Source organism: Nyctibius grandis, chromosome 2 (genome assembly GCF_013368605.1).
Source record: "Nyctibius grandis isolate bNycGra1 chromosome 2, bNycGra1.pri, whole genome shotgun sequence".
In the NCBI taxonomy this organism is placed as follows: domain Eukaryota; kingdom Metazoa; phylum Chordata; class Aves; order Nyctibiiformes; family Nyctibiidae; genus Nyctibius; species Nyctibius grandis.
The window spans coordinates 122,917,686-122,942,588 of NC_090659.1; the positions used below are offsets into that span (position 1 = coordinate 122,917,686).

Below are 24,903 nucleotides of genomic sequence, written 5' to 3' on the forward strand. Positions count from 1 at the left end.
CCAAGTACAGTTTTCAACCATTTCAATATATTAGGATGAGTCTGTCCTTTGAGTGTGACATTTACTTGCTAAACTGGTTAAAACCTCATACATAAAAAAGCAGTTTTAAAATCATAATCATAAAATCTTATGTATTTTATTGAACAATTTTTTTCCTAATTCCTTTGGATCATTACAAAGCTATCAGTCAGCTTATATGTAGTTAAAGAACTTTCCCTATGATGATCAAAAAGAGAGCTCATTTTATAATTAACCTGGAAATAAAGTCTTTTCCTTCTGTCCTGCTCAATTTTGCTTTCGTGGTGCCTCAAATTCAATGGAAGGAATTGCTTTTATTTTGGATCTTCTGCAGAGCTTTTATTTTGGGTCTGGCCACAGCTTACAAAATAAATACCAGATGTAAAATACTGCAGTAGTACAGAACTGGTAAGTTCTGCAGACATTTTTTGTGAAGACTTGGCATGAATACATTATTCACCTCTGAAAGTTATTGCACCATAAAGTCTTTACCTCTCATAGAAATAATGGTTATAGGATCACTTCTGAAAAATTATGAAATGAGCATAATTCAGTGGTAGGTGGAAAAATTATCTTGCACCTTATGAGCTACTGAATGCTTGACTTGGATTTTACAGACCTAAAGAAAGAGGAGTGTGGTTCTGTTTCGTTGAGATCTTGTGCAAAGCAAGAGAGTGTTTCTTTGGTTCTACTGCAGTAAAGGAGAGAATCATCAACTTTTAAAGCATTACTTAGTCAACCACACTGTGAATAAAAGGATTCTTCACTGAAACGTTGCAGTAAAGCACAGCTCAATTTTATTATGTGTTGCATTTCCTATAAAGCTCTGTTCTAAAATACTTTCACTTAAATAGTATAGTTGGAGCCAGTTTTATAATTTCAGAGACCATCATCAGTGTCTTTTCCTCTTTATTTCCTGTTTGCCGAGCAGCCTTCCTGTATCCCTTATCCTCCCACCTTCCCATTATAGCCCAACTGAGAAATCTTGGGATGCAAAAATAGTGAGTCAATGAGGCATAGAGACCCAAGATGTTTTGGATGGCAGAAGTGGCATCTCTTTCCAACAGTGGCCAGATTGCTTGGCAGATCGGAGAGGAAGATAGTGCTTTCATAAAGAGAAAAAGGGCACACACTGAGCAGGTGAATGAGGTTCAAATCTTGGGAGAAGCTTTCAAAGCAATGAGGGCCTGAGTCTTTCAGGAATGGAGCCAATAGGGAATTGTTTTGAGACCAATGATCATTTGATCATAGGTTTCCTAGAAGTAGTAGGTAGTTCTCAAATGATGCTACATTTTGTTACTAAACTGTCATACAATAAAAATTACATGTTTTCCTTTGGAGGAGCTACAACTAGCAGTCACTGATATTGCTATCAAAGATGATGCCAAAGAAGGTTTTTGAGAACTATCTGTAAGTCTTCACGGAGCAGAATACAGGCAGATGCATACAGAGTTTGAGAAATTGGACAACAGCTTGTCACAAAACCAATCCCACTCATGAATACTAAAAATTTCAGATGAAGAAGACCCTCTGTTTTGATACTGTGAGGTTAGACTCTAAAGAGACAACAAGAATAAAAATCTACATCTAGCGGTATTATTGTAAATCTTGATTAATAAGCACTTTCCTCTGTACTTGAAATACCAACTACGTTAGCCACATTTGTAAAAGATTGATTTTTCCTCTGTCCCTCTTAAGACAATTTAAGTTATGGGTTTTCATTGAAGCATTTCATTCAGTTGGCTTTACTGTGTGTTTTGTAGAATATCTAAAAGACTGTAGAAGGTTTCTTGCAAAAGGTTAACAGTTAAGGACTGTACCCACATAAAGAATCATCAGCATCTCCTGAGCCTTCAGTGATCGGACCTTATAAATAGCTTCACTGAGTGGGTTAAACAAACAGAGCAGATACTGTTGCCTGCTGCAAGCAACTTAGAATTGACTTTCTTTTATTGAGCCTGGTCAGAGCTCTTATGAACTTTGCTCGTCATCATCCAATCTTTTTCTCCCAGGTCTTCCACTCCATCAGCTGTTCAGAAAGTTGAGTGGCAGGATCTGGTGCAAACCATGTCCGTCAGTGCCACTTTAGCAAGTCCCCGCTTGGGACTTGGTCAAATGTCAGCTCATTTAGTCCCGTTGTCAGATTGACACTGGCATTCTGGTGTTCCCCTTATTGGCGAGCTTCTCTGCTCAGCCTAATGAACAATTTGTATCCCAGCTGCCCAACATGTGCCAAACCCTTTCAGAAAGTCACTTGTGCTATCCATGGTGGTGTGAGGGTCTTTCTGGATGACTGCCCTTTAATTTCCAGTATTTTTCATATAAGTATGCCTTTCTTGTTTAACAAGGAGCCCTTCAGCTGGATCTTTAGATTGGATATTAGGAAAAATTTCTTCACCGACAGGGTTATCAAGCATTGGAACAGCCTGAGGAAGTGGCTGAGTCACCATCCCTGCAGGTATTTAAAAGGCGAGTAGATGTGGTGCTTAGGGACACAGTTTAGTGGTGGACTTGGCAGTGCTGGGTTAACGGTTGGACTCGATGATCTTAAAGGTCTTTTCCAACCAAAACGATTCTATGATTCTATGATTCTATGTTTTTTCCATTCTTTTTCCTAACCTTAATTCCTTAATTCAGATAGCAGCTACGATCAGTAGGTGAGTTTCCAATTTAAGCTTTTCCTACAGCTAAACTGAACTGAAGAGCCAGACAGGGATTGACTCAGTTCAAGGCAAGACTACCAGGAGTTTTTTCAGCACAGTTAAGAGTCAAGTGGGCAGGGCTTTTTTTTACAGACAGCTTTTGAGGGAAATACTGCCACAAGCAATGAACTTGAAGATCTGTATGTTCTGCTGTTTCCTCTTCTTCTTTTGTCCTTCATCTGTCAGCTCAGGCACTTTCTCTGTCTGTGTGTTTGATCATGATGCCCTTAGCTTTTACCTGGCGTTCTACCAATTTTTCTATCTATCCTGGTACTAGACTGCCCTGAGGTTGTTTAATGTGAGACAGGTGCATTCAACCCAAAATGGACAAGGTACATTTTGCTTCATCTTGTCTCATTATCAAGCAAAAAGGTCACAGCAGCTAAAGCCATGAGATTGTGTTTGTAACAAATGACTGTATTTATAGGCACTTATCAGCAAGGTGTCTAAGCATATCACAGATGAAGTGCCATTAGAATGTAAAAATATCTGTGCAAGGGATTAGCAGATTGCTACAATTATCCTACTGTCTCTGTAGGGAGGGGTTGTGCCTCTTTGTTATTTTGCAGGTGGAGTAGAAAGACATGTACAGATTAGCTGACAAGACCAGTGTCACACACAAAGTCTATAGCAGAGGAAGAAATAGAACTGAGATCACCTAATTTCATTAATAATGCTCTTCCCAGTGAGTAATAACTTTCTAGATTTTTCACTCTATGGTGCTCTGTTGAAGTTGCATCCAGAGCAGAACGATAAATCCCATATATAAATATATATATATATGCACCAATAAAATATGGAAGTGGTAACTAAGTTCAAAGAGATTAAGAGGTTTATAGTGGCAAATTAAAATATTTATTATGAATAACTTGGCTGAGGATGGCTAAGCAGCCATGAAAATCATCTCCATGTATCTGAAAACTTCAAAGGAGAAGGCAAAATGTGTTACGGAGGAAATATTTTGAGAAGCTGCAGAAATTCATTTCCTGTGGAGCCTATTCTCAGTCAAGGAAAGAATATACATTTTTTGCAGCAAAAGGGGGTTTAGGATGTATGGAATTTTCTTTTCCCATTGAAAAGTGTTTAGCAGAAGCAGTATTTTTGTCTATTTCCCAGTGCCAAGCGCAGTGTCAGCAGAAAACATCTATGAATAAGAAGTATTGGAATGGCCAATGTCTGAGACATTGGATCAGAGTCAGTATTAAAGACAAATCTTTAATGTGCTCCCATAATGTGAAATGGCTTTTGGGGAATTTACTTTTCTGGCTTCTGTTCTAAAATGGTTTTTCTCTGCTCGGATTTTGTTGACAGCCTGTCAAACTTTATATCTGAGCAATGGGAAAGGCATCAGTGCGCCCCTGTCTGTTTTGCCACTGTGGTCCAGATCTCACCAGGAAGACTTAATTTAATTTTCTAAGGAATAAAGAATGACTTCACAAAGCAATGGTGTAACATTGTCTGGTAAACCATCTGACATTCCAGATAGCATTTTGACAATGATTTGATCTTTCAGGGAAGTTTTTATGGACAAATTAAAAACAAAAGAAAAAGCCTGATTAAAGAAGAAGAAAAACAGCCGACTGCTGTTCATTGTAAAACAAGAATCCGTACAGCCTGATGTAAAAGTAACGAAGAAATAAACAAACAAAAGCCAGAAAACAGAGGCAATAGGTGGAATATGTTAACAATTCAATGGGAAGATGAGGCTCCAACTATGAGAAATTCAATTTTGTTCAACTGCAGAAAACACTCTGTACTGGCAGGCCTAGACTGATGGAATAAATCTCTGCTATTAACGTGAGAGATAATTTTATGTAAATATATTGGGAGATGTTCTAGCGGAGCTGAGTGTCTTAGCAGTACCACTTAACTTGTTTGTAGTGTAATTACATTTAGACCAAGGTCTTCTGAAGGAAATGGCTGACTAAATTAGCATTAACCAGGTTCCTGGGGGGCTCGGTACGTTGTGGGTAGTCAGTCTTACCTCCAGAAAGGACATTTTGACACTAGAGAAGCCAGCTGCTTCCAATGCACTGTGTTAACTGTTTTTTCCAAGTGGGGTAAGTTTTGTCACCCAGGGAAGGAGAAAATTTGAGACTCTAATTAGGCAGAGTCTGAGCTTTGGTTTTCCTCCAGTTTCCATCCCTCCTTCTTCTAACTGAATTCACATTTGTGCGTGTTGCTCCAGCTTCTTTTTATCACTGTGGTTTGGGAAAGATGTCCCCTTTGTGGGAATATCTTTCCTCATAGCATGTAAATAAAGCTATTGTTATAGTCCTCGGGAGGATGGTGGATGCAGCTGGGCTTGCTGACGAGCTGCTTCTCTGAGAAGAGATGCCAGCATCATCCAAGTTAGTCAGCATGCAGATATGCTAACGGAGTTGGAGTGCAGTGCTGTGAAGCATCGTCTAGAGTGGGATCCGAGCTTCTTCCTGGAAGGTGGGAGTTCAAATGCATTTGTTACAGCTGCCAAGGCAAGAGGAAGCTCTTTGTTCATGTTGTGCTGGTGCACATTACTTAAGAAATAGTTGCCAGTGATATGTAATGGACCAGATGCTTGCTGATATAAAGCACATCCCCCCATTAACGTGGGCTGAGGATCTAGGCCAATGCGCTTGCAATATTACTTAGAAGTTTGCAACTGCTTGGATATGTGTTTAGTGTAGAACAGCAGGAGAGACACCTGCAACATGTTTTATTTTTTCCTTTGCTTGCTTTTAACTCTTGGAAGGAAGAAACAACAGGTGGAAGTGTTCTTTTGGGGTTCACAAAAATGTATGATCTTGTCTCTCAAGTATTCTAAAACATTCATAGTCCCAGTGTTGGCTTGAATATGTTACCAGTAATTCAGAATACTGAGTCCCTCATGCTCAGGTCTTAGTCTTCAAGCAACAGTCTGTAGTGATTCCTTGCCTTTCACAAAATGTGCAGCCATTTGATGAGAAGCTGAGAGAAGACAGTTTCAAACCCTTCCTCAGGTCTCTCTAAAGGATGGAAAAGGAGATGGGGCAGGGTGGAAGGGATCATGGAAAAATGTGTGAAGAGAAGGCCTAGCTTCTGCTTTTAGCTCAGACATGTGATTAGACATATTCACTTCATGCAAAAAATTGCACTACAGTTGGTGACCTGTTGACTTTGGTGGAATTACTCCATGCATTGACATTTTTCCAAGCATATTCCATGGCATCGTGATCCTCTGAGTATGCTTTGCCTGCCTGTTAGGGAGTGATGTGCATATTACTGTATTGGAACAGTATTTTGAATTTGGTGTATATGGGAAGCTGAGTTGAGCCTTCAATGGGAGAAGCAACAGAAGTATTAAGAATATTACTACCTCCAAGCTGGGTCTGAGTTTTTTCCTACATGATTCCTAACAAGTCAGTGATGATATATCAAAGAAAACTCAGTGACAGACAAACCAGTTCCATTATCTCATTTTCCTGTGGCCTGTCCCAAAATTGTATGTTAATCCAGTCACACTTTAGATTGCTGACACATTCTGGTAGCGCTTTGAGAATTTTTAATATTGGAGCTCTCCATTTAGATCTGTAGGAGTGTTGTTTAAGACTCCCTGACAAATAGTCTGTTTTCTGTACTGTGGAATATACAAATAGTGAAGCCCTTATTAAATAGAAATTATATTTTGTCTCCTTGCGTTATACAATATCAGATTTTTAGGTGGACTGCAAGAAAATAACTTGATCTTCCCCTGATGATCCGTGTTTATGAAATCATCTTTACAAAACATTGCAGATATCATCCTTTGCCTCAGTGAACAAGTAAAGCGACATTTCTCAGTTGGAGTGGGTCGATAGCAAGTGCAGCTGGGATGATTTACTCTAGCTGAGATCTGGTCCTGCACCTGTAGAAACACTGGCTTTCAGTCTGTGCTCTCCAGCAGGACAGCAGTTAGGAAGATTGCTCACTGGGTCACGTTAGCACACTGACACCACAATTTGCTGTTGCTGCTCAGAAAAATAGTTACCTTCAGCCAAAAATTGAGTTCAGGCATTCTCATAGACGTGTGATGCTTTGTCTTTATAGGAACCTCCTAAGGTAGAGGTGTAGTAATGACTTAGAGGTCTGGAAACACACTTTGGAATAAGAACCTAGAAAATCTGTCTTTGGCTTTACTGCAGATTTTCTGACTGACCTTGGACAACTGCAAATCACCCTGTGCTTTATTTTCTCTCTCTGTAAAATACCTGTCTTGCAGTATTAATCAATGTTTGTAAAGATCCTTGAAATCCTTAGATAAAAGAGCACATTACAGAGCATAGAGTAATTGGAATAGATGTAGCCTATAAAACAGTGCAATCTACCAAACTTGGAAAGAAAAAGATGGGAAGAAAAAGCCTGTCCTCTTAGCGTGCTCGGTTCCCCAAGTAGTTTGTAGGGAAGCTATCTGAACCTAGCAAATTATCTGTCGTGGCTTTCCCAAGCGTGGAAAAAATGGGCTGTCAAGCCTTGGTCAGAGTGCTTCTGTGGCTTTTGTGCCTTAAATATGTCCATGCAGTGCTTGGTAGGTTTCTGTTCTCTTTGATTCTAAAATGTGCTTTGCCCTTAATTAGGGCAATATTGTCAAGACATTGTGAAACTTGGTTATAGAAAATTCCAGAGTGATGTTGTGAACCCTACAGAAGTCCATAGTTAATGAAGTATATGCTGCAGCAGTTGCTTTTCAAGAGTAGGATGAAGGTAAACCTCAGTTTTGGTGTCGAATGTTCTTACACAACTCCTGAGAAAGTCCTTCAGAGCAGCAGCTCACCATCAAGACACACAGAATGACCCCCAGCTTTCCAGGATGTAAGGGCCTGTGCTTTCTAATCCATAGGAACTCCCAGCCATAGAAATAGAGGAAAAACTTCAATTTGTCAAAAGACTTATTATTTCTTACCATTTTTCTCCTTCTTGCAGACATGCATGTGTGATTCGAGGCCAGGTGATGACGGCAGATGGGACCCCTCTCGTTGGAGTGAATATCAGCTTTGTCAACAATCCTCTTTTTGGATACACAATCAGCAGACAAGATGGCAGGTAGGACATCTTTATAGATTTACAGTGTTTAAGAAGGAATTACGGCATTATTACCATCAACACTAAAGAGAAACTCCTTCCAGGAGCACTTTTATTGTTGATGCATTTTGAAGATGTTGATGCGTCATTGTTAGTTGTTCAATTATTTTTATTATTTTTTATTATTAACTTCGTGATATCACCTAGAATCTTTAGCCAACAATTGGGTAATGCAGTGCCCATGCATGTAAAGAAAAGATGTCTCCTGCTCCCAACAGCTCTATTCTTGCTAATCCATGTTGAAATGATTAGGAAGAATTCATTAAGATTACGGGTGTGTTAGAGGCAAGTGCTTAAAATCTGAGCAATCACGCTCAACCAAAACAAAAGCATTGCAAATTGGGAAAGTCTTTCATCTTATCTTTTGTCTGTCAGTGCTAATTGGCTTCCTTTCTTTTAAGAACAAAAATGAAACATAAGGGGTTCCAGCTGCACATGCTCTATGTATTGATTACTAACCACTAGCACTTGAGAGAGGATTTATAGATTTTAGCACCTCTCCAATCCACGACTTTAAAGGTTTGACTTGGCCAGAGAAGCTGATAGAATTCTAATGAAAGAGAGGAACATGTGCTAGCAAAGTGTGCTTAACACTGCCTTGTTCATGCTCAGTGGAGTTTGCACCTATTGTAACACCAATGATGACTAGGAGGCTTTCTGAGTGATGGTCAACCTCTTGGACAACGTGACAATAATAAATAGGAAACCCAGGAAAACTAGTGGTCTCCTTTGGAAAAGGATGCCCCTGGAGATGATGCCTTTGTATTGCCCGTAGTTTAGGCATCACTGCAAAAAGGAGTCTTGCACATTTATGCTATGAGTATCTCTGTCAACCTTAGTGAACCTACTTTGCGTGAAAGTGAAATCCAAACTGCACTCTCAAGATCAGATTGCTGTGTATAGACCAGCACAAGATCTGTGTCTATTAGAACAGATAAATATGCCTGCAAAATTCCTGAACAACAATGCCTGCCATAACCTTTTTTTCATCTATTTCCTTGTCATATATACAATACTCAACTACTGTGCGTAATCTTTCATTTAGATTACAAGTACTTTGAGGAAGGGACCATCTCTTTGCTTTGCAATTGCACTGTACCTAGCACAGAGGGGCTTTACTTTAAACTGCACCTCTAGGCAGCAAACAAAACATACCAGTGAGCTAAACAGGGACAGAGCATGAAGGTGAGTGCTGATATCCCAGCTCCAGACCTTTGTAACATTTGAGTAACTGTTTCTTTCCAGTTCCTGGGCGGTGAAAGGCAAACCCCCCTGCTATAAACCTACTTCTACTGGCAGTTCAAGCCAGGGATGTTCCTTCCACACCATGTCCTTCCCAACCTCCAGCTGAGCAGGGGACCCGGGGCAGAAAGCAATGCATCTGGAGCATCAGTATGCTCCACCGATCTTTAGTGCACTGCTGGTTCCTCAGGGCCTGCTGCCAGCCTCCAGAAGTTAAATTAGTTTCAAGGAGCCCAGTGCTGCACTTTGCTGACTTGGCCCCCAACAGACACTTGGCTCCAAATGATAAAAATGACAGAGATCGGCTGTCTCGGACAAGGGAATCTGTGACCAAGTGGGACTCATCCTGAAGCTGGGATTTCTGTCGGCAGCTGCTGGTGGTCAGTCTAACCCCAGACTGTGTGGTGTCAGCTCTTCTCATTTCACTTGCTTCACCTTCCTTTCAAATCAGTCTGCTTCTACAGAAACCTTGTGCAGGTCTGGTGCACGACTGACATTCAACAAATTGTCCTGTTGCAGTGCTGAGTCTCTTGAATCATAAATACCTTCCAAAATTGGCTGAGGCATACATGCAGATATTTTCTCAAATTAATTGGCACAGCAGTGCGTCTGTGTACTCTGGAGGTAATAAATGGACAAGTGAAAGCCCTTTTCTTAAAGAACACCAAAATCCAGTGACTTCCTCAGTGGTGAGGTCTTCTAAAAATTGCCTTGAAGTATTTAAGAGCATTCAGACTAAAACTGTCAGGGCAGAAAATGATGTCAGACATCTCTTATTTCTAATCCTAGCCTCGCTGCTGATTTAGCAGGTAGCATTAGATGCATCTCTTAACCTTCCTAGTCCAGACAACCAGCCTGAGAAAGGGAGATAACATTTACTTGCCTTCCTTACTGATTAGTATAGCATTTATTAAATACTATGTGTGAAGCACTTTCAAAATCACATAAAGAATTATTGCTGCTACAATTTCTATTCTGTGTTTGGATGGTTTTCAGTAATTTTCTGAATAGAGCATGACTCTCTTCTCATCAGCTTTTCCACAGTGCAGTTTTCATGTAATCGAGTCACTATGTTTTAAGAAGTTGATGCTCTTAAGCAAAGAGTAGTTTCTCCTGAACTACAGTAGCAGACTGCACGCACTCCCAGTCCGTAGCAGTGCACAGCCATATGGGGTCATCTGGACCATCTTCGGTGTCACTGGTTTGGAGAAAAAATGGGAGCACGCATGGAAGCAGTTACCTTGTTCCAGGGGTTATGAGATACCTGCATAAAACTCACTGGCTTTATTATTTGGCCTATTCACCATAGGAATATCTGTTCTTGAAAACGTGCACTGAGTTGCCTTAAACTGATTTAGCAAATCAGTTTACTGATAGCAGGGCAATAGCTGTGGTTTTAAAGTAAGGGAGCTTAAAGACAGAATTGCATCAGTTTAGCTAGATTGGTTCCTAAGCTGATTTTGTTGCTTCAGGATTTTGGGGTTTGGTTTTTTTTTGGCACGACCAAGTTTCAAAATGGGTATCATAAGTAAAATTTCAGTTTTAAAATTACAGTGAGCTGAATTTTTCACCCCTGTAAGTGGGTTCACTGTATTTCATGTCTCTGCGAGCAAGTTTCACTATTACAGTACTCAGATGCAGCCTCTAATAGTGAAATTGTGGTCCTGTTTGAGTCATGTTACTTAGTGTGAGCAAAACTTCAAGGCTTGAATGCGTTTTTAGCCTAGTTATTGGGACACAGACTTTTTTCAGATAAAAAGGCATGAAGATAAAATGACAGCTCTCAAACCACTGTATTGTATACATGATTTCTCAGTAAAGCAAAGTTAATAGACAGAAGTATCACTACTGGATTATAAACCGCATTTTTAAATAAAACTTTAAATTTGATTAAACTCCTAATTTATAGAGTTTGAAAGTCCTTAGTATCCCATGGTTGTAGGCGTGGTGTTAACAGACAGAAAAGTCTCCAGATGTTTTCAGCATCATGTACCTGCCATCACGTTCAGCAACTTTGGCATGGCTTTCTCCGAAGGATCAAATACATGGACTTTCAGAGCAAAGAGAAGAGAAAGGGTTACACTTTTCTGTGGAGTTTTTCTGGTTTTTTTTTTTTTTGAGCCTGCTTTGTGGATAAATAGAGAATTTCATCCTTTGGCCTGTGTCTCCAGAGTCTTTTAAGAAAAACAGAGCAATATGACTGTACAACAAGCATGATTTTTTTACAGTGATAAAAAAGACATCAGAGATCAGCAGCAAAACCAGAAATGAAATTATCTTGTTCCTCCAATCCCAAGACAGTTTTGCTCTTGTTAAATTTAATTTCACTAAGGGAAGCTGGGAGGAAGGTGTTTTCAGTTTGGGTTTTTTCTGTTTGGTTTTGGTTTTAGCTTTTGTTCAGTTCATCAAGGTAACTTCAAAGCTGCACCCTGTGACTCTGGGAAAAACGACTCATGAGCAACAGCGCCTGCTAAAAACCACTGCCTGTCTCTGTTTTCACAGCTGCTGGAGCCTGACATGGAGGTGGTGCTTTCCTTTCTGCCTCCAGTTTTGAGGATGCAGGAGAAGCACAGATGTTTTCCCCCAGCAGGTTACCATCCTTGACCCAGGCTCAATGAAGCCAAGAACCGCTCACAAAGGAGTGAAACGGAGGTGTTTCCAAATAAAAACTCTTTCCCACTTGCCTAAAACTTGTTGAGCATCATTTGTAATGCTTGTTTCTTTCCTCCCGTTGTCCCTTTCAGTGCCCGGATTCATGCAGAGCAGCTTCTCCCTCCTAGCTGAAGGGCTTGCCAAATGCTAATTGACTGTTAAAAAATGTTCTCATCAAAGTACAAATGCTGCGCAGCTTGGTTGGCAAGGACCAGCGAGTTACTCGTCAGGCTGTTGCAAGCCAAGCTCCATAGGTCTGGGAAGCTGATGCCCCCACTTGAGTGGTAGAATAAACATGTCTTTAGTTTTTAAAATGCTTCCCGCTCCCTCTCATGGACTCAATTTAAAATTCCTTCCTGAATAACTTGCTTTTCATATATATTTACTAAATGGCACCTCAGTCCAGCAGCCATAACAAAGGTTCTCCTGAACGATTGCTTGCCAAAGATTTTTTTTTTAGAAGTAGTTCGTACCCGTTGTTGCTCCTCTGGGATTTTTGCAGCTGATCTGAAAGCCTCATAATTAATTTAAAAAATAATTTAAAATACTTTTTTTTCAGCTTTTTTCTTAATTTGCAATTACAAGGTGCATCAGGTCTGGCTTTGGGCTGTCAGAGTGCTTTCAGATCCTAGTTCTCATGCACAGAGAAGTACTTCAGCACATGGCTCTTAAGCACATGCGCAGCTCTGCTGAAGCCAGTGAGCCTATTCGCATGCTTAAAATCTGTGTGAGACTGTCATACACTAGCGACAAGCATTGAAAGTGGGAAGCAGGGATGAGGAAACTTTCTTTGCCTGAAATGCACATTTGGCCTTGCAACTGAAAGATGCTGAGAAAGAAACAAAGCAGCAAACCGAGAGGTCTTCAAATTGTGCTGAAATCCCTTCCTTGCTCAGTTAACACCTCTTTTTTGAGTCTATACATAGTAGATGCACTGTGGTACTTCAGAAAATCTCCATCTCTGACAAGCTGTGAAGTTTAAATATAAAACTAAGAAAAACCCCCAAACCCTATCCCAACATCTTCACATCCAGGGGACGACTATTTTCCTTCTCAAGGTAACGTCCTTTCACACAGCTCTGGAGGGCTGTCTGTTAGCCCAACATAATATTATCCAGCACTAACGCAGGCAGAAAAGCCACTTGGAGGTAGCATAGGGTGAAGTTGCAGATCACAGGCAGTAAGTTATCTGCTCTGCTTTAAGCAATTAAGAGTCAAAAAAGATTATGTGCTGAGCACTGCAGTACAGAGACTGCCTGCATGGTGTTCATTTCTTCCCGTGCCTAGTACACTTGGCTCAGTCCAAGCTGGGGCTCCACATGTTCCATGGGTTGCATCAGGTATTAGGTTAGCAGTGATGCCAAGACAATTTATATGGTGGTGTGTCCGAGGAACTGCTTTCCAAATAGTTTATTTCATCATGTGAATTGATCCAATCTGTGACTGCATTTGAATGAGTATGTATGATCGAATAACACTAGAAAAGCCCTAACAAAGATAAACATTTGTCTCAAAAAAAGGGATGGGTGTGTTTTTAGTATACATGAGGACAGCATGCAAAGAAGGTGAGTTTGTACTGCTGGCTCTGCCACTTGCTCTTACTCAACTAAAGCCTCTTTGGGCTGTAGGTTTTAGTCTTGTAAAATGTGACTGATGGTATTTCTTGCAATTATTTTTCTGGAGGTCCTTGCTAGGGAATTGTTACAAGCAGACAGGGTGGTGCTTGCACTAACTTTGTGTTCCATCTCTTAAAACAGCTTCGATCTCGTTACCATTGGTGGCATCTCCATTATCCTACACTTTGAGCGGGCTCCCTTCATCACCCAGGAGCACACGCTGTGGCTGCCATGGGATCGCTTCTTTGTGATGGAAACCATAGTCATGAGGCATGAAGAGAATGAGATCCCAAGCTGTGACCTCAGTAACTTTGCCCGGCCCAACCCTGTGGTCTCTCCATCTCCTCTGACAGCTTTTGCAAGTTCCTGCTCAGAGAAAGGTCCTATTGTTCCTGAAATCCAGGTATGAACCATCTGAGCCAAGGAGAAAATAATCGATCTCCTTTCTGTGCTTCTTTTGCCTGCTTTGAGCAACATGAACACAACTGTTCTGTGCCTTTCTCTATTCCCCTGCTTTGCTAAAAAGAAGCATTCCCTGTTTGTTCCACCATTTTCCAGACGTTTGCCAGGAGTGCCTGCTCACAAGCATGCACTTCACCAGAAGGTTTCTTTTCCCTTATCCCTGGGAGATGGAGGCAAAGCGTTTGTGGCTGACAGCAAAAACCTATGTTGGCTCTGCTTTGCTTTCACCTCTCATCTGCAGGAGGTGAGCTGGGACCCTCGTGTGACCCACAACAAGGCTTTGGGCAGCTCTTTGGCATTCAATAAGCCCAGCATGAGGCTTATGGACCACTTACGCTCTAATGCCTTTCTTCTGTTCAGGAGCAAATTTCATCCACTGGACATTATGGACATCGGTGATGAAGTATTGGGTGTGAACTTTCTCAGGGTTTGAAGGCATACCCCTTGCTCTACAAAGCTGCTGAGATGTGCAGTCAGTCAGCCAGCAGACGGCTGGCAAATGGCCAGCCTGCGGAGCACCTGAGTTTTATTGCATTTCACGACATTTGGGATAGATGAGCAAAGCGAGGGGGTTACTTTTAATTTCTCATCCTCGTTTTGTGTCTTTAGGCTGCGTGAATCAGATGATAGGGTAATTCAGCAACCTGCTGTGGATTCAAAGTATTTTACCAAATGGAAAGTTGGGTTTTAAACTGAATAGTCCAAACAACTGATTATCCATTTTCCTTAAAAATACTCACTGCGTTGAAATATATGGATGTAGCAGCAGTCAAGCTTTCCTTTCTTGGACATGTTATTCCCTGGGTTTTAGATGCCAGCATTCGGCATGTCCTGGGTATTGCTTTTAGTGACAAATAATAGTCTGCCAAGGTAGAAATAATAAGTGTAGCGACAAACTGTGTGCTTCGTGCTTGACTTCATTGGTGTTGTGGTAGCATTAATGAGGAAAGAAGTCACTTTATGTCTTCTAATTTTAATACACCAGGTACTGAACTCAACAAATAAAGCTAGTGGTCCCTTTACCTTTCCCTCTGGACCAAATCTTGTGATCCTTTCTCACACTGATTTCCAGTTACAGTCACCAGGTTTGTCCCACCATAATTACTAATTAAGTCCCATATCTTGTAAAGTCCATCAAATTGCAAATTCTTTGTTCAGTTCTAAACTAACAACCACCATGAAAGATAACGTTCAGCGTTGCCTGGGAAAGAAGCAAGTATCTGATACGGTGAAACTATAATCATAATCTCACTCATTATTTGGTAGGATACTCATTAGATTATGTTAATTATATCTATTGAACTAAAACATTCTAAAACTCCTTTTCAATAAGAGTGCATGTCTGTCTATTGACTGTGAAAGCAGCCAGGGATGTAGATCGTAAGCAATGGTTTGATACAGTTTCTTGACTATAGAACATAGACTCATAGAATGGTTTGGGTTGGAAGGGACCTTTAAAGTTCATGTAGTCCAACCCCCCTGCAGTGAGCAGGGACATCTTCCACTAGATCAGGTTGCTCAGAGCCCCGTCCAACCTGACTTTGAATGTTTCCCAGGATGGGGCATCTACAACCTTTCTGGGCAACCTGTGCCAGTGTCTCACCACCCTCATCGTAGATGTTTAGTGCCATTTGAAATGTCCTGCAGATATCCTGCTTGGCCTCCAACTGCCAATCCAGAATGATCCCCCTATCAGTGTCCTGCATTACAGCTGCCAGCCCCTTGTGAATGTCACAGATAACTTAGACATCCCAAATTGCACTAGACGCCTGTAGTTATGCAATCTAATTAAGACCTAAGTGGGATTCATTTCGAGATTATGGCACCTAAATAAGGTGTTCACGCGCAGTCATCTGGATGTGTGTGTGCGCTAGATGTCTGAGCTCCCATTAAAGCTGACAGAAATCTAATCAATACCATCAGCAAAGCCTACAGATCAATTAAGCTGACCATCTTGAAGGTATCTGGTTCCCACTGACAGCACCAGTTAGATCTCCACTGGCTATAATTGATGCTTACATGCCTACCTCACATGCACACACATATATCAACATCTGGATTTAGATGCCTTAAACTGGAATTGAATCCCACTCTTAAGTTTATGTGGCAAGATCAACCTTCTGAAGAGCCTATCTCTGCCCGTTGGCCATAGAGAGACCTAGAAGAGTAGCTCAGAGGAGACTCCCAACTTTTAGGTTCCTAAGTTTGGATAAGATGAATCCCATACATGATGAGCAGTACTTTTCCCACATGCCAAATGATTGAGCTAAAACCTATACAACTGTATTCCTCCTCAAATATTGACAGCTGAAGGTTAACAGAGTTTGTAGTGTAGGAGTATACAAGAGAATCACATTTTATGGAGGAGTCCTGTCTGTACTTCAGTTCATAAATGCAGTATTTTCATTCCTATACTGGATTTGCATGCAGTAAAAAAATAACCCAGCTGTCAGTTTCTGTGGCTGCATTTTATAACACGCAGTTCTCAGTAGAGAAATGTTAAATATAATAGTTGTGAGCATATAGGTGGGAGAAGGTGACAAGTGGATGGCAGGGATGGGAAAGGGATTTTGACAGGAAGGCAGCTAGGAACCTCGTGAGCTTCAACAAATAAATGCAGTGTCCTCTACCTGGATGCATTCAAAAGACCAAATAATACATTTAAAGTGTTTGATTCAGGTGCCTAAAGACAGATTTGGTGCCATTTGGGATGCCCTGAAGTGTCCCTCCAGGCCTCCAGCTGTAGCTTCAGAAAGGCGGAGATCTCGAGAAGGTCCGTGTCAGATCTGTCATCCTCTTGCAGAGGTTTTGGATACCATAGAACATCTCAAAAGCACTAGATGCCTATGTTAAGGCCATGAATCAGTCCGTAAATGCCTTTGTTTCCCAAAATTGCTTCTGAGCATCATATTAAAAAAAATTGATTGTTCCTTGCCTTGCCTGCTGGCAGAGCGAAGAGCAGGTGTAAGAGAAATGTGTAACCCAACACACAGAAACAAGATTTTCTACATTGTCTCAGGCAAAGCGTGGAAGAATTGCTACTAACACAAGCATAGATTGACACCTAGGAGCAAAGGGGACACAGCAGTGATAATAGCTAAATTGTGAAAATCCCTAGTAAGCCTGAAGAACCAGTTCTTCTGCCTGACCAGCCTGGTGGCTGGGCCACTTTTAAAGAGCAGATTATACTGGTTAGGCTGTGACAAACTCTAAGAGCCCTAGTCTTTCACAAGGACCCCAGACACAGCATATGCATTTATCTGGTCCAAACAGCAATTATCAAAGAGAAATAAGGGCACGATTCAGCTGTCATTACTTTTGGTGCATTCAGAGTATTTTAAAGCTTATTTTTCCCTCTTCTTCCATCAGTGTCCTCCTGGATTGTACTCCTCCCATCAATGCCCTGCTTTGTTGCTAGTTCAGCATTACTTACAAACTACAAATGCATGTTGGATAATCTGAATAACCATTTGAACCCGCTCTTCAAGCAGGCACCTTTAAACACAGCCCCTTGTGCTGCTCAGTGCCTTGGTACCGCTGTGCTGACCGTTTCTTTGCAGTGGTAGACAGCAGAGACAGATCATGACAGAGAGAAATAATTATTTCTGACAGAGATTCGAACCAGATGTTGCAAATAGTACCTCTGTGGCATTTATTTCTGCCTGGCTTTTTCCTAGAGGGGTTACATATGAGGAGAGATTGGATACAAGGGACCACCTTTACTGCAGCTTGGCTCAGCTGGTCTCTGGTTGAGCCTGGTCCCAGTCCAGCTCGTTACTGAGCTCCTAAAATATATTTTAAAATTCCTGGGTTTTCCCAGTTCTGTCATTTTTCAACCTCCTAAGCACTGAGATATGTAAATTGAAAAGGCTGCATTAGAGAAAGTAAATATTTATGTGCACACTGGAACAGCAGTTTAACTTCTGGATGTGTCCGTTTCTCAAGTGCTGCAACGCTCAAAGGCTGTAAGTTATCACTTGAAAAAGTGTTGGGCCTTGGATAATAGCATAGACGAGGTCTTGTCAGGGGGCAGATTACAAGATTTGCAGTTATTTATAGCACTAACCAGAAAACCTGTAAGAGATGAGCAATTTGTCATGCCAGGGATGTTTGCTGCTCCCACATAGGAGGAGTTGGATATAGGAGCCATGTAGTTTGGAGGACACCAGGATGGCTGTGATCCTTTCCTGATGGATGGATCTCTTGACCCACCTGCCTTCAAGCCTTCATGCCCTTAATATTACAAAAGCTGGTTGTTGTTGGGAAAGTATTTTCACTGCTCATTTAGGGTCCAGCACACCGCAGTATTTCAGAAGTGGCGCGGGAAAGAACGTTGCCAGTTGTGACCTTCTGACACATCCCATTATCAGACCAAGTTTTCCAGCTCATTGCTAAGCTTCTACCTTCATCTTTCAAACTTCGCCAAAGGTTGCCAGCTTGTGCTGAAAATGACCATGTTGGGTGCTCACCTAAGAATGAAATTTTCTGGAAGGTGACAACTAATTTCCCCCCGCCCAAGAATTAAGAAAAAAAATTCCCTTTTTTGATCAGTTTTTTGTATGAGAGAATGAATATGGTGTCAGGGATGTACATTGTACATTGTAACCAGAAAATTTCCCTGCATTTCTCCAACCAGGGGAAAAAAAAAAAAAGGACATTTCAAGATCTGGTTATACTTTAGCAGGTAAATTAGCTGAAAATCCCGTCTTTACTGAGACTTCTCTATTCTCAAAGCAGAACAGGAGCAGACAAAACTTTCCCTGCTGTTTCTCCAGTCTTCCGTGAAATTCTGTACTGGAATGGAGAACTATGAGATAACCATCCTTGTCAGCCAGAAATACCCACACTGCATGGCTGGAGGAGAAAATTGTAGAATCACAGAATCATTTTGGTTGGAAAGGACTTTTAAGATCATCAAGTCCAACCATTAACCCAGCACTGCCAAGTCCACCACTAAACCATGTCCCTAAGCACCACATCTACAAGGCTTTTAAATCCCTCTAGGGATGGTGACTCCACCACTGCCCTGGGCAGCCTGTTCCAATGCTTGACAACCCTTTTGGTGAAGAAATTTTTCCTGTTATCCAATCTAAACCTCCCCTGGCACAACTTGAGGCCATTTCCTCTTGTTCTATCATTTGTTACTTGGGAGAAGAGACCGACCCCCACCTCGCTACAACCTCCTTTCAGGTAGTTGTAGAGAGCGATAAGGTCTCCACTGAGCCTCCTTTTCTCCAGACTAAACACCCCCAGGTCCCTCAGCCGCTCCTCATCACACTTGTGCTCTAGACCCTTCACCAGCTTCATTGCCCTTCTTTGGACTCACTCCAGCACCTCAATGTCGTGAATGAAGCAACTCACCTAGGATCAAATATGAGGTCAGAAAATAAGAATTAGGACACAGGAAAGAAAAGGCTAGAGGTAGATCAGGCAAAGAGGGTCATAGGTGAGGTAGAAGAGGAGCAGTTTCGAAGGAGAGAGGGATAAGTCAGAGGAGAGAAGCAGGATTCCCTAATGTCATGGAGAGAATGGTAGGTTATGATCGGGGTCAGGGAACATCCATAAGGATACAGGCCAAGTAGGGCTTGATATTTTACTGGGAAAAAGAAGCCAGGAGACAAACATTAGCAGCCATAGAAGCCTACCAAGATAGAAAATGGAAGCTAAACTAATGGGCTGGAATAATCTCAGACCCCAAGCTCCTTTCACCATGGGCCCTGGGACTCCTTTTAGCAGTGAGTCCCATTGTAAACACTGACTTAAACGTGATACTTTGGTCTCCTGTTCCCCCATGTAACAGAGCTGGAGAAAGGGGCGGCATTCCTTGCCTTCCACAACTAATCCTATAAATTACATATACGATTTCATACTTGATGCCTACTAGGTGTGCTTTTTTAGACATGTCTACCAGAGCTTTTATAAAGGTGTGTTTGATAAATTACAGCTTCACTGCCTTTTCCTGTCTGGTCACTGCTGATTTAACACCTCCTGGATTGCTTTTCCACAGGCTCTACAGGAGGAGATTAACGTTTCCGGTAGTAAAATAAAAGTGAGTTACCTGAGCAGTCGCACGGCTGGCTACAAATCAGTCCTGAGGATCAGCATGACCCACCCCACCATCCCCTTCAACCTCATGAAAGTCCACCTCATGGTAGCCGTCGAGGGACGCCTCTTCAGAAAGTGGTTTGCAGCTGCTCCAGACCTGTCCTATTATTTCATCTGGGATAAGACAGACGTCTACAGCCAGAAGGTGTATGGGCTCTCAGAAGCCTTTGGTAAGTGATCCCAGGGCTTGTGTCTCTTTTTAGAAGCATCTCAGTGGCAATGCACAGACCTTATCCGAGATCAGTATGGTCCAACTGCTAACACATAAAATGGTCCCTGCTGGTTCACTGCTGTTTCCTTGAAGAGGATCAGGCCCAGCTGTTCAGACAACACACAATTCCCCAACAAATGAATACTTATCTGTTCTCTGGCTCATGGCCCAGCGCATACATCCTGAGCTGCTACCGGCATATTCATACCAAGGGAATGAACTGGGACTAGTGGTGTTTGGCTACCTGTCACCTATAGCCAAAAGCTTTCAGCACTGCTTTGAAAGAAATCCCTAGAACTGAGCCCTGATCTCCACTCCTCCTTGTGCCTGACTTTCAGGATTGCTCTAATCTTAGTTTCCCCTTTGTTACCCATTCAAGAACACCATCCCAAACTGGGGCATCATGGTCTTCTCTCTTGTACCTTGTGCATTCATTTATGTCTGCAAAAGACTGTCAGAAGCTGCAAGGCAGAGAATAGGAAGGCTCTGCATGCTCAACATGCCACATCCCCAGCACTAAGCATGGTGTCCCATGCCACCCACTCTACAGGGGCAGAAGCTGAAGTACTTGCTGGGGCAGGAAGCTCTGCTGTGGGTATAATATATACGCAGAGACACACGTCATTCCTCCTCCTGCTACCATCCCAGACCTCACCCAGTGAGCCCTGTGTGATGATGATGGAGGGAAAGGGGTACTTTGAGTGTGTAGTGAGCAGAGGTGACGCTGCTCTGCAGTGGTTGCTTCCCATTTGATCAACAACCAAAGCACATTCAGTTACAGGTCTTCAACAGAGTCTAGACTAGACCTTTCAGGCTGCCAAGACAATGATACCAGCAAGATGGAAAGATCCCAAATTAGCAAATAGAGCTCTTGTTGACAGAAGGATGGTTCACTGATGCCTCATAACCCAACTGAAGATAAGTCTCTTTAGAGGAGCTGTAGGTGCCTTGTTTTCTAGGAGGAAGAATGGGTGCCTTCTTCTCACTCAGCTCAACTGCCTTGAGCAGGCTAGATGATACAACTTGCTGAGCCTTACCCAGTTTGCAGTCCACATTGAGAAGTGTGTCCTAGTGGCATATACTGACAGACTGCTTACATGCTCTTTAAGATGCTAAATCAGCAGTGGGTCCTGGAGTGCTCCATGATGCAGCTCTGCAGCCTCAGAGTACTCAAGCAGGTCTGAGGACATCAGCATTCAGGCTTTCAATGATTCCCACCCCTAGAAAAATGGGAAATATCAACCTTTCATTTCCTAAATTACATCTTCCTGTGATACTGTCTGATTCTGCAAAAGGCTATATTTGATGGGGGATCCTGAGTTCAGTCAGTGCTCAGCACTTTTCAAGGAGGCTGGGAAACTTGTAAGATCAGACCTTTATTTTTATCCAGTAAAAAAAAAAAAAAAGAGCTGTGTAATTGCTTTTCATTTGTGTAGAACTTGCAGTTCTGCTCTGCTTCAGCTGTTAGTGCTGAAAAGATCAGGTAGGGCAGAAGAAAAGCAGACCAATGAAACTGGTCCTGCTGCTTCTGAGAAAATCATAAAGGAATCATTATTCTGTCAAAAACATGATTTTTCCTCCTACTGACATCATTTTACTCTTAAACAACTCCAATGTGTTCAGCAGAGTTACTCCTGAAAGACTCTGATTAAACATCACGGCAAGCTAACCATGTTTTGCTATGTAGCCTTTTGACATTAACAATGACCGCAAGTCAACCTGCTCTAAGACTGCTGTCTCTGAGGCACTCGCTGCCCCATGCCTCATTTGTATAAGTCTTTACTTTCCAAGAAAGGCCATGGTTTTTAGCAAGTTCCTGACATGTAGTCTTAGATCAAAGATAGTAGATAGAAGTAAAATGCTCCCATTTAGGAGTTTACCCTCTCAAATGCCCATTGTCTTAAAATACATCTCTAAAGCAGTGCCTTTTAAATATTTAGCACATTTGCCCAACGTCTACAACTGCATTGACCTTTTTAAATGAAGGATGGCATTCAAAGAGAAAAATATTAAGACTCTGCATTGTGCTGATGACATTTTAAATGAAATTGGCAGTTCTCTGTAGAAATGCTCTTACCTCTGCTCAGTTGAACCTCTGTGTGTGCTGACTGTGCATTTTTGGCTTACTAATCTAGGGGGTCTTTTGCTTCTCTCTTGTTCATAGTTTCAGTAGGTTATGAGTATGAATCCTGTCCTGACTTGATCCTGTGGGAGAAGAGGACAGCTGTGCTTCAGGGTTATGAAATTGATGCTTCCAAACTTGGAGGATGGTCCCTGGACAAACATCATGCCCTCAACATACAAAGTGGTAGGTTGACTGTAACACAACAGAGGAATAATGCAGTGTTGCAAGGCCCAGTTGCTTCTTATCATTTAGAATTCAAGAAAAGGAAAGGCAAGAAACCTGATCAACACATGTAGTCTCTCATGTATTTTACTAACAAATTATTTCTAGTAGCCTACATTTAGAAGCAATATGGTGTGCATAAATCCAAAAGAAGCTGGCCATCGTGAAGTACTTTAATGTCAGCACGTCTAACTTCGTAATGTCTTAAAAGAAGGGGATTAACAACACAAATATTCCTAAAATAACAAAGGGGAGTCTATTCAGATTAGACCTACCACTGACCATAAATCCACCCAGACACATCCTTCAATGTGCAAGTGTACTTGCAGATATGAGAGGTTTCATGAGTCATAAGTTAGAATGGAAGGTGCCAAAGTCCTTGAAGGTTGCTCAAGACTGCAGCAGGGATGCTTGAAAGCCGATCAGAACATGTTCAAAAGATGGAAGCACCGTGTCCTGCTGGATGATAGCAGTAGTATGGGAGCAAACATCTAATTCAGCCCACACCACTGCTGAACACTACACTTGTAGGGAACGTAAGGAGAGCTCCTCTAAAGCTTTGCAGATGAAACATTTCTCTAGATAAAATCTTCCTGTCCCTTATCTTTCCATGAGCTATGTAATTTCATTTTTTTACCTGGTAGGCTGCAAATTACAGGGAAAGGCAGGTGAAAATTCATGAGATGATGCTGAAAAGTGTATTTCATTCAAAGGTAAACACAGTCTTGTTCTCCCTACATAGTTTTGTTCTGCAGGAAATGTAATGGGTCTATAAAAACTACTTCAGAAAAGGGGCTCCTCATTTGAAACCATCACAAAACAATACTATGAAAGATGATAAACCTCCTTAGAATCATAGAATCATTTAGGTTGGAAAAGACCTTTAAGATTGTCGAGTCCAACCATAAACCTAATACTGCCAAGTCCACCACTAAACCATGTCCTTGCCACTTGGCAAATTTCCTAGCTGTCGTCCAGCATTGCCAGTTTGTGCTCCCTTTGGTCTCAGTTTCCCCACCACTCTTTAATTTCCTTATAAGTGTTTTCTCTTTCTAGGCATCTTGCATAAAGGAAACGGAGAAAACCAGTTTATTTCCCAGCAGCCACCCGTAATTGGAAGCATTATGGGCAACGGCCGCAGACGTAGCATTTCTTGTCCAAGCTGCAATGGTCTTGCAGATGGGAACAAACTCCTGGCTCCCGTTGCCCTAACATGCGGGTCTGATGGAAGTCTTTATGTTGGAGATTTCAACTACATCCGAAGGATCTTTCCCTCTGGCAATGTCACCAACATATTGGAGCTGAGGTACACTGTGCTGAATGTGGCCATTATAATTATGCCCTTAAGTTCTGCAGAAATGTTATGTACCCAAAAGGAAAATGAGCAAAACTCTTAAAAAACCTTCAGTAAAAGAGAAAAAAAGCTGTCCAGATTTGCCTCTTCTGCAACTCTGCTGACTTTGATTTACAGTAGAGAAACACAAACCTGACAAGTTCTTCCAGAATTGAATCACACACCAAAAATATTGACACATTTCTGTGCTGTTAAATCCAACTGTGTTGATGGTTCCCTTTCAGTGTAGTTAGAGATCAGTGGGAATTCTTAAAATTAACAGTCAGCCTCTCTGAGAACCTAAACTTGGAAGGACACAGCACTGATGATGGTATGTAGAGGTTAATCAGGACAGATGATCATTCATACTTGAGACAGGGTGATCACCTAGGGAGTTACAGACTCTAGGTGTTTTTGGGGGAACAAGCACATACCAGCTCCCCTCAGTTTCCAACTGAACAGCAGTATCAGGGTGAACATACAGATAGATCATCTGAAAGTAAGTGAAGTGTTTCCATTTACCCCAAATAACAAAGGAAAAAAATATATATTAGGAGAAATAGGGAGGCTTGTGAAGGAACATCCATTGAAAACAAGGAAGGGGAGGGAAAAGTATAGATTTTGTCCCAAGTTCTGAGGAAATGACATAGATTGTGACTGAATCAAAATTTCAAAATTACCTCACTGGGGATATTTTTCCTATCTAAAATTTCCACAACAAAAACAATTACCCACTTCAAAGCACCAAGGCCTGATTCTGGACTCTGTGTGACCAGGAAAGACTCACTCCAGGAAAGTCAGTAGAGTTAAATGAGTGTTTCTGAAGGAGTCTTCTCTGCTTGAAGGACCTGACCTAAGGTCCTGAGAGGTCAATATGAGGTTAGCATCGTAAGAAGGTCCACATTCCCATTTACCTCTCAAGATCTGGCCTGAAGGTCAGAATCTTCCAGAAATTAAGAACTTCCCTGCTCTACTCATATTTAATGTGCTGGCTGCTGAGGACAAAAGTAAGGCTCCATTTCTGCAAGGACTGCCATATGGAACCTTACTAGACAGCTTACTAGAGCAGCAGGGTCCCATACACCATTGTTTTGTATTCCCATTTGCTCCACAAGGCCACAGGCAAAACCAGAAGATCT

General features: G+C 41.7%; 1 protein-coding gene across 3 annotated transcripts in view; it reads left to right on the top strand.

Annotated features, from left to right (window-relative positions):
* Positions 1-24,903, top strand: part of TENM4 (teneurin transmembrane protein 4) — a 359,290-nt gene that overhangs the window by 270,702 nt on the left and 63,685 nt on the right. For all 3 annotated transcript variants that reach the window (XM_068395558.1, XM_068395560.1, XM_068395561.1), the window contains 5 exons: positions 7,638-7,757; positions 13,448-13,709; positions 19,776-20,043; positions 22,249-22,392; positions 23,488-23,737. In XM_068395558.1, the coding sequence (XP_068251659.1) occupies positions 7,638-7,757; positions 13,448-13,709; positions 19,776-20,043; positions 22,249-22,392; positions 23,488-23,737 (1,044 nt within the window). The remainder of the gene's footprint in view (positions 1-7,637; positions 7,758-13,447; positions 13,710-19,775; positions 20,044-22,248; positions 22,393-23,487; positions 23,738-24,903) is intronic.